Below are 16,161 nucleotides of genomic sequence, written 5' to 3'. Positions count from 1 at the left end.
CATTCTGAGGAAATTCTTGAGTAAAATGTAACTTGGGAGATTTTTTAAAGCTCTTCTCCCAAAGATTTTGATCCTAGAGATCTGGGATAGGACCAAGGGATATGAATTTCTCACAAATATCCCAGATAATTCCAATGTATGTGGATGTGGGTTTCTTTTTCAGAAAGATGGGATTTTTATTCAGAATATATCTCAACATACTATTTTTCTCCTGGGGCTTTCTATTCACCTTTATCAACTTCCCAAAGCAGAAAAAAATAAAGAGGCAAAACAACAAAAAGTACCACTTTCTCCAAATTTTCTGGACCATGCAGCCTCTTATTTTGAGGAATTTGCACCTCTAAATGTCACAAACATGTAATCTGGTGAATTAAACATGTTACATGTAATGCATTTAATGTTTCTAAACAAAAAGAGGCTTAAAAACCTTTTGAGAGCACTCAAATTCAGAAGAATTACATCAAAGTTTACTGTAAGAATAAATTGAATTCATGTCAAAGTATTACTTTATTCACTGTATGAGTTTGAATCTTGAGATTTACATACATGTTACTAAAGAGCAACTTCCCCTGCGTAACTCCATATACATCACCTCGGAGGAGGGAAAAAAATGGAAGAAAGAAAAGAAAAAGGAGCACTTATTTTCTTGGTTAACCATGGCACAAAATCACTTATAGGAAAGACATTCTTAGTCAAATGTTTTCGGGGGGGAATGGAAGAAGGTATCTCATATACATTGAACTGTGCTATTCTTTTTAATATTCTCATGAAGTTTTACATAGTGCTGGAATAACTGACATACTTGAATTATCACACATAAAGCAGAAGAGTAAAAATTTGTCTAGAAAAAGAATAACGTAATAGTTATAGTGAATCATGGTAGCAGACTTCAAAGCCTAGCCAATGGTACTTCTGGAAATGCTCTTTTCCCTGTTAACATTCTTTGATAACATAATAACTATTGCTAATTAAAAACAACTATTATAGGGAGGTTCTTTCAAAACAGTAGATTCCCCTTTTGAATGAGCAGTACAAACTCCTCACCCTCGACTGGAGTCAATCAACAGAGATTCACAGCTGCACATGGCACCTGACAGTACAAAATCACTTGGGAATCCAAGTTTTACTTTTGACCTGGAACAGTTTTCAACTTGAAACTTCTTTGGCTTCCTCTCATCCTAAGATGGCTTAGGGGAGACGTTCCTCTTACCACCCACAGCTGCACCATGCTGTCTCCACAAATGTCTTTCCCATGGAAGCATGCATAGCTTTATAAGGACAGAACTCTTTATCTCATTCATTCTCTGTCCCTCCTCTTCTTTATCAACTTCTTTCCATCTTCTTGATAACTTGCTTAATGGCTTAGTTAAGAGAAGAATGTTAAAGCCAAGAGGAGTCATGAGATGCAGCAAAAATAGGACAGCATTCCATCTAATTAAGATATTCCCTTCTTGATGGATTCCTCTAAAATAAATGTTTTGAAGAGGATTCTGCTTCTTGTGTGCAAAGAAAAACTAATGAAGGAAAGGATTAGAGATGACATTTGAAAGAATTATGTAATTTTTGTTTTATTTTTGCACTTAAAATTATTTCAAATAAAATCTCAAAATCCCAATGTTTCCTGGGACATTTCTGAAAAAAATAAGTATGGGTTTGATCGGATGATAAAAACATCAGCCATGATGATAAATATCAACTTACATTTGGTAGTCAGGTGCTCTTAATTCAGCTCTCCCATAATAACATGAGTTTAATTAGATAAGCCAAATCTACCCGAATTGATTTGGCTTTAGATTTTGGTTAGCAAGCTTTTATGAAAGGGAGGAATACTTGTATTTCATTTTAAAATCTGTGAAACAAGGAGAAATTTCTTGGTAGAAAATGGAAACATGAATACAAAGTATTTGTCAATAACATTTTAAAAGGAAATATCTACCAATCATAGGAACTATTTACTTGTCTTAAAACTATTTCCTCTCTTGCTATTTCTCCATATATTCTAGAAACCTGATGCTGGAGTTGGTTTGTTTTTAAGATTGCAGTGTACAGATAACTTTGAGTTAAATTTGTCTTTATTTATCTTAACACTCTAGGTCTATAAATACTGTTAAGCCATACAAACTAAAACTTATATCCAAGAAACCAATTTCCATACTCTTCCTTATTTTTATTAGCACCTAGGAAGAAAGCAATATGTATGAACTGTGCAAAGGGACAACACTGTAGTAACACAGAGTTTGATATGACAAGCCAAAGACACTGCATCTGTGGCTTATTTCATAGTAACACTGACTGGTGTTCTCAAGCAAGAAATAGGTCTCCTCCTCCTATGAAATCATTCTTTAATATGAGATCATTTTAAATTACACAAAAATGTTTTTTATAAAATCTACCCAGTGGATGACAAGTCATTACTGCCAATATTGGGGTAACTGTCTCATGGTTTTGTAAAATTCATAATCTTCATTTCTACATGCTTAATATCGATCATTAATTAATACTACCTGCCATATACTTAATATTGGCAATTCTACAAAAATGTATTAGTATCAAATAATGAAACTGCTTTAAAAAATATCTTGTGATAAAGTTTCTTCTTTGGTATGCAATTAAAAAAACACTATTCTTTTGGAACTGAAGTGTAATTTGAAGCTAGAGATGCAAGTACTATATCTGAACAGTATCTCTCACTTTATAGTGTTAAAAATATATACCTTTTTTTTTTAAGAGAAAGAAGAACTGGTATACATGTGCCATGGGCCTAAGTATGAGAGAAATAATGCAATTAATTTTATCCCACTTAGCTATCAAATCCATCACCCCCTTCTTACTTGGTTGATCTACTTTTGGTGTTAAACTCTGTGACTGATGTTAAATTGACAATTTCTCTAAAACAAGCTAATATTTGAGATGTCACATCACGTCAGATGAACAGCACAACCACTTCTTGTGTGTCAAAGGCATAGGGAGAAGGCACTGAGCTTGTATGAAATGATGCATCAATAGAAAACAGTGTAAACTCATTAAAAGATTCAAGATTGCCTTAAACAGAGAGATCAAATTTCATAAACAACTTGTACCTAACTTATACAAAAAGCTAATACTCAAACAGGCTTCATGATGCAAAATACGCATTATAGAAGAAAAATGATTTTTAAAAATAATTCAACCATTTTTTCAGATTGAGGTCAATAAATTAATCAATATTCATTGTCTTGCATTTGTTAACTACTAAGAAGACACATTTACTTCTCTACAATCTCTTTCATTTACTTGAAGAACTGAAGCAACCTAACAACTTCTTAATGCTGTTTTCCAGATAAGACAATCCAGCCTTGAAACTACTGTTACCAAAATGTTGTCTTTAAAGAACAGAGTTGTTAGTCTTTTGTTGAAACCCAAATGTTCAGTCTCTTGAAAAATCAATTCTGCATTGACCTGGAAGGGGAATCTGGGATTCTGATGGAAGTTTAACTTAACTTACTCAGGATGATTTCAGGAACAAACCCATGCCATGATATCTACCCAACATTTTTAATATGTGAGTTTTCTTAAGTCATCTGATTTTGGTTTTTCATTCACATAGTCTGCGATGGCAGGATATACATGGCTCAGGGGGCCTCTTCACTTCCTTCTTTTTGTCCCAACATTTTTCTTGATGGGAAGGAGTTATAAAACAACCCAATAGAAGACCATGAAAATGTGCAGATGCACTGGAATGTGATGCGGCAGCCCAAGTCCAGTGTTTAATTCTAAACTGCAACATTCCATGATTTTCCAATATTCTGATTCAACATGCCCTTTTAACAATCATTTCTAGAACTCCAGAAAACAATATATGGGGAGAGCTCAGCCAATGAAGCAGACAAGTGGTATTCTTCCAATCTCACAAAGGTGGCCTCTGTAGAAGTGTACAAAAACTTTGAATTAAAAAAGAAGGAAGAGGAGGTGGGGTGAAATTGACACATGCCTTCTGGCCTCTAGCCCCAAACCCAGGGAAAATCCTGAAGCCAGACAGGCAACCAGTTGCTTGCTCAGTATGTTGATTAGACTGCTGATTTAGCCAGTTGTGCTTTGTTTTCCTGAATCAAGACTTGTTTGGCAAGTTCACTAGAATTAATTCTCAAGTTCTCTTTTAATTTGTTAAGCTCAAAGTCATGGAGAATCTTGATAGTCATTAACTTTTCTCGCTTGATTCTGTCCAGAACATCTTTTGGAACATCAGGGATCATCCAGGCCAACAAAAATTTAACTAAAAACACAACATGCTGGAGGACACATAAAAGAAAATCAAGGACACTGTTAGAATTGTCAAATGTTCAGCGGGAAGTTCTTACAAATCATTCATTCAATAGACCGTGCTCAACAGAGAAGGCATGAGGAAAAGCAAAAAGATATGGTTCCTGTCCTGGAACTTTCCCAGAAAGACAAACATTAAACAAATAAATATATACTAAAATGTATAATTACAGAAATTCCAGTTGATCATGGTTATTGAATATTCTCTTTATCTGTGCTCACTCCTGAGAACCTAATAAAATATTTGTAAGGGAATTCTAAAAAATGGTGTAACTCACAAAGACAAAAAAAAAAAAAAAAGAGGGAACAGTGACAACAGACTCGAGAGTAAAGAAAGCTGACACTTAAAATTGCAATTGGTGACATGATGGTGGTAAATCCCAGCAAGTCAAAAGCCATCTTTCTTTAGATCTTCAATAAAGCTCAGGAAAGTTGGTCCTAAGGACTTTGAAAGCATACATGTGGGTGGAGTTGAAAACCAGAGGATTAGCCAACATTTGGTATAAGGAAAAGTTGGAATTTTCAGGACCTCTCTCCCATCGTCATCCAGGTACTACTTCTCTCCAACCTGGCAGCAAATGAGTAATTTACTCTGTGCAGAAATCAAAACAGGAAGCTGTGAACTCAGGAGCACCAGAGACAGTGGAGGATGGAGGAGTGGCGCCATACTGAAAATAGGGCCACTAAGTGAAATTCAGTGCATCCTAAGATCCTTAGTCTTCTTTGTCTTGTTCAGCTCTCAGAACACAGGCAGCCATAAAAGAGCTCAACAGAAAGGAGTTTGGAGGACTTTTCTCTGGGAAAAGTAAGTAGTCTGTGAAATTAGAACTGCAGATACCAAATTTTGTAGGTTTCAAATAAAAAGGTCCCCTCACTACCTCATCACCCTACAGTGAAACCTACCAAGTGACATTCCTCCTCTATGCACACAAAGCGTATAATCAGCTTTCATTTATTCACTCTTAAGTATGAGCAGATTGCCAAGAATTGGCAAATACATAAGAAAGTCTCTAATGCAAAAGAAAAAGATTGAAACGGACAAACAGAAACTAAGAGGAAACAGATAATGAAGGAGCAAAAGAACAGCAGAATAAAAAGACAAAAACATGAGTTCATCTATTCATAGGAGAGAAAATAATTACAATTTCAAAATAGGAAGTATAACACCTGAGTAATAGAACTTCCAGAAAGACAGAATAGAGAAAAGAAGGAAATAATTAAAAAAATAATATGTACAAGCAAATTTTCTCGACTTGAAGGGTAAGTACATTTTCAGATCCATAGGGCTCAGCGAGTGTCCAGAAAAATGAGTACTACCCAATAACAAGAAACTGTCTTGTGATGTTTCATAAAAGAAGGACTAGTGAGAGAATCCTTAAAGCTTACTGATTTATAAAAAGATCATAAACAAAGACTGGGGAATTGGAATGGTAATGCGTTTTATAACAACATTGAAGCTGACAGAAAATAGAGCAATGTCTTCAGAAATGTCAGGAATACCTAAATAAAGTTGGTTGAAAATTTTTCAGGGAAAATGACTTCCAATCTTGAATTCTATACCATTTAATCATCTCTGAGGAAAGAAAAGAAATGTTCAATATTCAAGGTCTCTACAAATGACCACCCATAATTTTCCTCAGAAAATTATGAAAAATGTACTTCATCAAAATAAGCTAGTAAACCAAGAATGGGAGAAACACAAACCACAGAAAATACAGTTTTCAATACAAGAGAAGGTGAAGAAAAGTCCCAGGATGATAGTGAGTCAGAGCCTGGCATAATTAAAAACATTAATAGAATAATAAATAAACAAAAATCAAAAAATCCCTGGTGCAATTGACCAGACTGAAAGGTGATCTAAACTTATGATGGAAAATATGGGAATGAAAGAGTGATAAAGTCATAAAGAACAGAGAGAGAGAGAAAGAAAAATATGGGGAGGGATATACATAAGACTGCTCTCTTTTTCATCATGTAGAATTTGTGTGTGCTTGCATTAGACTTGACTACTACTGAACTTCATGGCAGAGTGAAAAAAGTGCCTTACCTTTATTTCTGTCTCCTTTATTGGGCCTCATGTCTTCTGATATAGAACATTACTATGAAACTTACCCACATCCCCCGTGTGTATTTGTTCTCTTTTAATGCATGCCCTATATCCATAATAAGATTAGATATTCCACAAAGGGGTAACATAATATAGTGGACAGAGCAGATGCTTGGGAGTGATACATCTGGCATTGAAACCCAGCTCCAATATTAGCTGATTATCTTTAAACCCATTGCCAATTCTGCTGAGTCTCAGATTCATTTTTCAAGAGTGAATAATAAAGTCTAACTTACAAGGTTATTATCACAGTGTCTGGAACCAGTATGTATTAGCTATTCAGTAAAATCCGTGCATTCTCTGTCCTTTTCCTGACCTCGAGGGAAGAGGCCCTGTTTTTTCTTTCTTTATGTCACCTTGATATCTTCAACAATAGTAGGTGAATAATAGGCAACAACCTATTGTACTGAAAATATCCCTAAGTTGCTCTTCAGGACAACGAATACTTCCTTCAAAACAATTTACTGAGATAATACTAATTTTCTGCTGAGCAGATACCTTTAGAAATCTGAAGGGAGAGGACAGACTAACTGAAATGCAAATTACGAGAGGCTTACTTCCATAACGATGATGAAGGTCATCTTGGCAGCGAGGACATGCCAGTACTGCATATTATGAAAATATTTCTGATCATGATCAGGAGGGTATCTGTAATCTCTGTACCTGAAAAACAGAGGTAAATAAAAAAAATTAGCTATAGCTTCAAATAGAGACCTAGCATTATTTCTCTTAAGAGACACTTTTAATTGACTACAAAAGTAAAGTCATAGGAAGTTAACTGCTATTATGATACATTTCATTTTTGCACAGATAAAAATCATGGCTACATGTTACTTAAATACAGACTGGTGTAGCAGGAGACACAAGTGAAACTTCTCTCCTGCCCTTCAAATTTCTCAAGAGTCAGCAAAATGATTCTGTCTCCATTCACTCTCTTCCTACTCCTTAACACACGTAGTTCTATCCACCACTCCACTGACACACATTGTCTCCTGTCATTAAACTGAAGAAACATGCTAATCCTCATCTTTTGTGATCTTTTGAGAATAGGACTTGACACTGTTGACTGTTTTTATTTTTTTAAAACTCTATTTTCTTTTGGCTTACCTGACACTGCATTGTTTTTATTTTTCTTACTATTCTTCTGGATTTTCTTAGTGCTCAACTTTGTAAGCTCACTGTTTTCTACAAAGTTGCTAGACATTGATATTATTCAAAGATTTAGTCCAACTAGGAAGTGATGAAATCAAGAAAATGGACACATGTCCATGCTCCTAAACACCATATTATGATTCCCCTATATGCAAATCTAAAATCTAACAATGGTTTGGTCTACCTGTGTGTCTACCAACATTTTGCTGTCTCTTGCTGTTTCCCAGATGAAGTAGTTTGCTTAAGGTTTAAGTTAAGTGGTCTTGATGTACTAGATATGTATTATATATATATATATATATAATCTTTATGTACTATATATAAAATCTTTATGTCATATGTATTTACTATATACAATCTTTAAATCATAGAGTAAAAAGACCCTCACAGTACATGAGACCCTCAGTATGGAAACAGGTTCACAAATCTAATTTCATGCTCCCTGCACAGAAGAAACCCTTTACATGGGATGGATGGTAATTTTATCATATTATTTCTCCTTTTCTCAGTCTATCTCTTTTTAAGAACATATAGTTAAATTCAAGTAGGTTAAATGCAGATATAATATGATCATGCTGTATGATCTAATAGATATTATATCTTGGGACCAAGGGGCATTTGTTGGTGCGAAATCTCTCCAATAAATTTAGAAAATAAGAAACAATTCAAAATTGATATTATTTTTATCCATAATATTCTTTTATTTTTGGACATTCTACTTTTCCAAATCAGATTCATACGAAGAGTGAAGTCTAAAACTGATGCACTTGCCCTAAGTAAATCCTTTGCATCTCAAGCCATGGAGGAAATGGAGAGCTTAAAAAATACATTTTAAAAAGCAAAACTGAAAGCTAAGAAATCAAGAGGAAACCTGCAAGTGATGAAGTCTCGTTTTTCCGAAGGTGCCGTGTGGTTTGGAAAATCAGCTATGAGGAATGTTGACAGGCTGTCGTTGACATATCCTCTCATGGGCTCAGTGGCATCTGTTGAGTAGGCATAGTAGTAAACTAAACGGGGAATAATGTCCGATGTAAATGCAACAATAAAAGCCTGAAAGAAAAAGCAAGAGGGAAATCTTGAGCTAACGATCTAGGTTTTAAAACGTCTGATTTACATACCTCTCCGTTCCATATGGATGCAAACGATTGAAATGCTATTACAAATTACGTTAATATAGGAGTCTTTGGTCTACAACATGAAATAGTCCTTTTCAGGTGTATGATCTAGTACTCCAAGGTTTCCCAGCTAGAGAGCGGCCAAGTTGAAAACTGAACCTAAATGTATCTAGCTCCAAAAATCATGCTTTTTCCACTGTGCCTTGTTATTTTTTACATCTGTTTCAAAGTACATTTCTACTGTCCTTAACCAAATTCATTTGCCTGAACCAACTTCATTAGCTAGGACGGTGTGTGTATATGCGTCTGTGCGTGCACGTACATGCCCTCATACTGGTAGGGGATTGGTGGGGAGGCAATGGGAAGAGAGAAGACAATGTGATGGGTAATTTCCCACAGTTCAGTGCAATTAATTTCAATATTTGATTCTATAGGAATGGTCTTTTCCCATCCTTCCCTAAGCTCTGGAATGGTATAAATACCATGTTTCTTTTAGGTTAGGTAAGTCCATTTAAAACCATCTGGCTCTGCCTTCTACATTTTTAGTGCTAGGTTGTTTTGTTTTGTTTTGTTTTGTTTTGTTTTTGTAAAGATTTTATTTATTTATTTGAGAGAGAGAGAGAGAGATAGCGGGAGAGAGCATGAGCAGGGGGTAGAGGGAGAAGCAGGCTCCCCGCTGAGCAGGGAGCCCAATGCGCATGGGGCTGGATCCCAGGACCCTGGGATCATGACCTGCGCCGAAGGCAGACACTTAACCGACTAAGCCACCCAGGCGCCCCTTAGTGGTAGTTTTTTTAAAAACTTTTAATATTACTTTGATAGCTACTGGTCCAATCAGGTTTTCTATCAGTTACTGAATAAACTTTGGCAGTTTTTATTTTCTAAAAAGGTGACAATTTCAAATAGATTTTAAAATTTATTGGAACAAAGGAACATACAACAGTCTCATAATTTTCTCACCTGTATCTTGTAAATCTTTTTTTCTTGCTGGAGATTTTCAGAGTTCTGTTTATTTTATACGTATTTTCAATGAACCAACTCTTGATTCACTTAGGAATTATACTGCTTTTTATTTGTTTTCCAATTTGACTATTTCTGATTATATCTGTATTAATTATTTCTTACTACTTCCTGTTGATTAGTTTTATATTTTTCCTTAAGTTTCTGAACTCATGCTCAGCTCATGCTTTCAAGTCTTCTTTTTTAATAATAACAGCATTTATTGCTATGAATTTTTCTGTAACTGTGGTTTTAGCTAATTCCTATAGGTTTTCATTTTAATTAAGTACTCTTTATAATTTCAATTTTGCTTCCTCTTTACACAATAAAGCTTACTTAGAAGTGTGAATGTTAGGTGGTTAGATTTTTTTAAAATTATCTTTATTATCAACTTCAATTTTTACACCATTATTGTATATAAATATATATTGTAAAAATTTCTGCTTTTGGGGAATTTAGCTTTATTATCTTTTTTTTAATAAGTGCTCCATAAACATAACATGTAAATGTTGTATATTCTCTATTTGTAGTATACAACATCATGTGTAATCAAGCTTTAATTGTGTTAGTCAAATCTTTTATATAGCATTACATATTTTCTGTCTACTTTGTCATGTGCTATGAAACTCTATCATGGTATTTCAAGGAGAGTGGTTTTACAATTTTCCTTGTATTTCTAAGAGTTTGCATGTCCTGAATTTCTCTATGTTGTTTAGTGCATAAAAGTGTAAAGATGGGGGGCACCTGGGTGGCTCAGTTGGTTAAGCATCTGATTCTTGATTTCGACTCAGGTCACGATCTCAGGGTTGTGAGATCGAGCCTGGTGTTGGGCTCTGTGCTGGGCGTGGACCTGCTTAAGATTCTCTTTCCCTCGCCCTCTGCTCCTCCCTCCGACCCCCATTCACCCACATGCTCTCTCTCTCTCTCTCTAAAAAAAATAAAGTGTAGGGATGATTTATCGTTATGGACTGTCACCATGATGAAGTCAACACAGAAAAAGACTGAGTTAAGCATCATTCATGGCTTCCCATCCCCCAGAAAACAAAATAAAATACAAAGCCACCCAAGCAAAATTGGTCCACTTACATTAGTTGCAACAGAAAGGACAGCCATTCCGTAAAGAATGTCTTGCCAAACACCTATGCTGTGAGCTTTAGCAGCAACGGGTCTCCTGTACTGAGTTGTAAGTTTCCAGGCATCCACTCGGATCTCTATAATATTATTCAAGAGAGCAAGAAGAGGAGCCAGAGGAAAAGAGGCCACAAATAATGTAACAAATCCAAACTGGATAACTGTAGGGAAAAAAGAAAAATTAGTGAACTCGTTATTGTGAAGGAGACAAGGAGGAAAACTTTGCCCAAATCCTGCAATGTCCTCATTTTGGAGGGATCTACACCAGCAAAACACTCCAGGCCTCTTTCCATTTGCCCACCTCTTCCCCACTGGAAGCATAGTGACTTAGTTACTGGCTAGAATAGAAAGGAGAAACTGGGCATGTACAGCACAGTTCTGCCCTTGCTGTTTCTTTTGACATCTGCTTGTCAGATGAGGAAGATGTCAGAGATGAAGAAAGCATCTCTTCTTGTTAGATAAGAGATTCTCTTTATTCTTCTTAAAACATACCCTTTTATTAGGGGCTATGTTTAGGTCTATGCTGGTCTAGTCTTAACACTGGTAGTGACACATTAGTGGCGTAATCAAGTTTTTCTATCTTGCTAAATCTATGAGATCAGGGATAATGACTGATTCATTTGTATGCTTCCAAGAGCCAGCATGTGTTGGGTATATAAACATATCCAACTACAACAGTGTACAAACTATACTGTTTAAGGTTGGAAGATGCTAACAATTGAAAAGGCAGTGCAAAGGAAGATATTTGAGAATAAATCAGAAAATGAGTCATCTAAAGCATCACAACATATATAAATTATATGTGGGCCAAGAAAATACACAATTTTTTGCAATGAGGTGTTTGTTAAGATCCTGATCTTCTATCCTATCTTGACATCTTCCTAAATAAATTTTATTCTCTTTCCTCACTAAGACTTAACACCTATGTAAGTTAGCTTCTTTTCCCATTTTTGTTTTTTTGTTTCCAACAATGACTGAGGTACAAGAATGCATTCAACTGGCAGTCTGGGCTTCCCACATGAGTGGAAACCATATAATAGATATGGGAATGCCTTTCCACTGAAGGGAGAAAGAAAGACTCTTCTACTAGTCCTCTATTTTTAGATGAATCTCAAGTGTTTCTGGATTTCAACTTTTCTCACAGGAGTTTCTCAAAAGAATTAGCCTTGCCATTTACTAACCCAACTGAACACCTCTACTGAACTAAAAGACAGAAAATTCAGAGGAAGCATTATGTAGAAACAACTCGAATTTTCTGGGTTCAAATCCCACATTTTACTTAAAAATCTTTGTGGCACATGGCATAAATTGACCCATCCAAATTTCAGTATCCTCTAAAAACAAAATGCAGTGAATAATGAGTACCCTGTGGAATGTTTCAAGATTAGCGATAATGTACATAAAACATCCAGAATAAACTAACTCAGCTGTGCCTCAATAAATGGTAGTTAATTTTCTTATGAAACCTTGATTTCATTTTTTAATTTCAGCGATAATCCCTAATGCATTTATGCGCAAATGCATTTGATACTTACACAATTAATTAAAAATTACAGCCTTATCACCCTATAAAGCAAGGACTGCCCAATTTTACAACCAGCTATATGAAACAGACTTCTCTTGATTTGTCCTAAATTCATCTATTTCAATCCAGGTATCATGTATATGTATCACAGTGGAGAATCAGTAGCAATTTCAGGTCACTTTTTCATTCCACCATACTTTTATGGGCCTTGAGAGTAAGTAAAGCAAAATGTCCTCCTTAATTTTACCAGAGAAACAGAGAAGTAACTTGAGAGGAAACATTTAAGTAGACTTTATAAGCAGTCTCCATCATCATCCCTCCTAATATTTCACCTCAAAATCTCTTCTCTGTTCAATCCTTAGCATTTTTTATGCATTTCTTGTGTTCAACGTGAACTTCCCCTACACAACTGTTTTTAGCCCGCTTCTTTTCAGCCTGAAATAAAGGACTTACACTAAATGTATGTCAGACTCTGGACATGTCTTTCAACTTATTCTCTCTCTGGGCTGTCAGTGAGGCAAACAGGATAGCTATGCAAGCTAATTTGAGACAGGAGTTAAAAAGTGATCCTTACTTTATTGGTTCAACAATCTTAACATTCAGTGATAGGAAATACATCTCTAACATTGCCGTTTTGAAACTAAACTTCATTCTTCATTCTATCTAGTAAGGAATATATCCAACCACCTGTCTTTTCATCCACCATTCAACGGTTTATTGGACACCTACTAGGTGCAAGGCAGGAAGAAATATTAAGAGCTAAAAAAACTCACTTTACTCAGCCTGACCCTATGTTTCAAGAAAGTGGTTAAAAATTACCTGTTTCTAAATACTCATAGAATAGCCCAAGAGATCCAAAAGTTTCAAGGTCATGATCCTGCTCCCATCTACTGTACAGCTTTTCAGAGTTGGTCCGAGCTTTTCGACGTCTCCACCAATTCAGAACCATACTGTTGGAAGTGATAAACGTAAATACATGATTAGAATTTAAAAGAAAAGGGTCAGAAAACCAGGTTGTTAAATCTAGAAATTGGTGGTAAGAGAGGTTAAGTAACTTAAGATCACAGAGCAAAGAGAGTATAACTACAGCTAAAGTCGAAATAAGAATCTAGTGTTCTTTTTACAACACATGCTGAGGTCAAAGTTTTTTATTGACATATTAAGAAAATAAGACAACCCCGACTCTCCCCATAGGAATATATTTACTCAGAGACAATTCTGTTAAAAAGCATGTGGAAGAGAAGGTCACCAGAGGACCTTTTTTTTTTTTTTCTATTTAATTTACTAACCTTTATGTTGTCATGAGGATGCTCAAGGAAATGAGAAACTGGTTACAAGGGAAAATATATGACAAAGGAAACACATAGACCTATCAAACACATGAAAATAAATGCAATAATCCTAAACAAAATACTGCCTAACTAAATTCCATACTATTTGAAAAATATTGTATCATGGTAATGTTGGATTACTTTAAGGAACAGAAGGGCTTTTTTTTTTTTTTATTAGAAAAGCAATCGATGTAATAAATGACACTAACAGATTTAAGGAGAAAAACATAAAATTATGTTGACTAATGCAGAAAAATGTATTTGATACATTTCAAGCACCTATTAAAACCTATTTATGACAGAAAAGCAGGAAAAGAAGGAAATTACCTCAATCTGATCAAAAACATCTACAAAAATCCTGGGGCAAACATCATTCTGAACAGGGAAAAGTTAGAAGCATTCTTTTTAGGATCAATAACAAAATAAGACTGTGCATGATCTTAGTCAAGAATCTATTGGACACAGCAAAGAAAACAAGCAACAAACTATAAAAGACAACGTACTAAATAGAAGATATTTGCAAATGACATATCCAATAAAGGATTAGTATCCAAATATATAATGAACTGATACACCTCAACACCCAAAAAACAAATATTCCACTTTAAAAATATCAATATGAACAGCCATTTCTCCAAAGAAGACATACAGATGGCCAACAGACACATGAAAAAATGCTCAACATCACTCATCATCAGGGAAATGCAAATCAAAACCACAATGAGTAATCTCCTCACACCCATCAGAATGGCTAAAATCAAAAAAGACAAGAAATAGTAAGTGTTGGCAAGGATGTGGAGAAAAAGGAACCCTCTTGCACTGTCAGTGGGAATGCAAATTGGTTCAGCCACTGTGGGAGACAGTATGGAGGTTCCTCAAAAAGTAAACATGGAACTACCCTATGATCCAGTAATTGCACTAATGGGTATTTTCCCAAAGAATACAAAGACACCAATTCAAAGGGATACATGCACCCCTATGTTTATTGCAGCATTATTTACAGTAGCCAAATTATGCAAGCAACCGAAGTGTCCACTGATAGATAAATGAATGGATGAAGAAGATGTAGTAGGGGCACCTGTGTGGTTCAGTTGGTTGAGTGTCCGACTCTTGATTTTGGCTCGGGTCATGATCTCAGGGTTGTGGAGCCCCTCATCAGCTCCATGCTCAGCGGGGAGTCTGCTTGAGATTCTCTCCCTCTCTCTCTCTCTGCTCCCCACCACCCCCCGGCTTGTTTTCTCTCTTTCTCTCTAAAATAAATAAATAAATCTTTAAAAAAAATGATGTGATATGTGTGCATACACACACACCATGGAATATTATTCAGCCATAAAAAAGAATGGAATCTTGACATTTACAACAATGTGGATAGATCTAGAGAGCATAATGCTAAGCAAAACAAGTCAGAGAAAGACAAGTACCATAGGATATTACTCATATGGGGAATTTAAGAAACAAAACAAAGGAAAAAAAAAAAGGGACAAATAAAAAAACCAGACTCTTAACTATGGAGAACAAACAAATGGTTACCAGAGAGGAGGTGAGTGAAGGAAAGGGTGAAATAGGTGAAGGGGATTAAGAGTACACTTATCTTGATGAGCACTGGGTAATATATTGAATTATGGAATGACTATATTGTACACCTGAAATGAATATAACACTGTATGTTAACTACATAAATTAAAATAAAAAAAAGAAGTCATCTTACGTCAATAAAGTAGCACTATGCCGAGCAAGCGTTATGAATTCATGGTCAATTTAATAAATAATTTTCTGCAAAAAAAAAAAAAAAGAGAAGAGAGAATCTACAGGAGATTTTAGCACAGCAAGACGAAAAAGAAAAAGGCAAAAGAATTGGAAATGAAGAGAAGAAATCTCTGACTCAGATTAATAACAGTCACGTGAATGAACTGCCTGCTTAGAAAACCCAAATGAAGTTAGATAAGAATTATTAGAAAAAATAATGGAGTTTATCTACATATTTTATTCCTACGTACCCACAAAACACAAGTAGAAAACATAATTTTGAAAAAGATATCATTTACAGTAGCAACTAAAATTGAAAGTACCTTTAGATGGATTTGACAAAAGATCTATAAGACCTATATGCAGAAGTTTAAATATTTAAAGTCATTAAAGTCCAAAATAAACATTCATGAAATAAAAAGACTTGGTATTATGAAAATGCCAGTTATTTTACTGAAACAACTGAAATGTAATTTCAATCAAAAAACCAAAATACTTTTCCATGTGGGGTCTGACAAGATGTTTTTAAAATCTGTACAGAAAGACAAAAGACAAAAGATAGCCAATATATTTCTATAGATGAAGAATAAGTTGGTAAGACTTGAACCACCAGAGATCAAGACTTATTATAAAGCTGTATTAATTAAGAGAGTGTAGTATTGGTGCAAGGATAGACAAATCCTGGAACAGAATGGAAACCTAATATAGCCTTGCACTTGCTATATGGCATAAGGTAGTATTGTAGATCATGAAGAC

General features: G+C 35.1%; 1 protein-coding gene across 3 annotated transcripts in view; it reads right to left on the bottom strand.

The window, feature by feature from the left end:
• Positions 1 to 483: 483 nt before the first annotated feature.
• ANO5 (anoctamin 5) overlaps positions 484 to 16,161 on the bottom strand; it is a 106,629-nt gene continuing 90,951 nt past the window's right edge. For all 3 annotated transcript variants that reach the window (XM_035012454.1, XM_035012455.1, XM_035012456.1), the window contains 5 exons: positions 13,148 to 13,278; positions 10,759 to 10,964; positions 8,430 to 8,608; positions 6,964 to 7,069; positions 484 to 4,268 (listed from right to left, as the gene is read on the bottom strand). In XM_035012454.1, coding sequence (XP_034868345.1) covers positions 4,047 to 4,268; positions 6,964 to 7,069; positions 8,430 to 8,608; positions 10,759 to 10,964; positions 13,148 to 13,278 — 844 coding nt within the window. In that variant the 3' untranslated portion in view covers positions 484 to 4,046. The remainder of the gene's footprint in view (positions 4,269 to 6,963; positions 7,070 to 8,429; positions 8,609 to 10,758; positions 10,965 to 13,147; positions 13,279 to 16,161) is intronic.

Source organism: Mirounga leonina, unplaced genomic scaffold, assembly GCF_011800145.1.
Source record: "Mirounga leonina isolate KUSES-001 unplaced genomic scaffold, KU_Mleo_1.0 Mir_166, whole genome shotgun sequence".
Taxonomy (NCBI): Eukaryota; Metazoa; Chordata; class Mammalia; order Carnivora; family Phocidae; genus Mirounga; species Mirounga leonina.
This window is presented reverse-complemented; position numbering and strand designations above follow the sequence as displayed.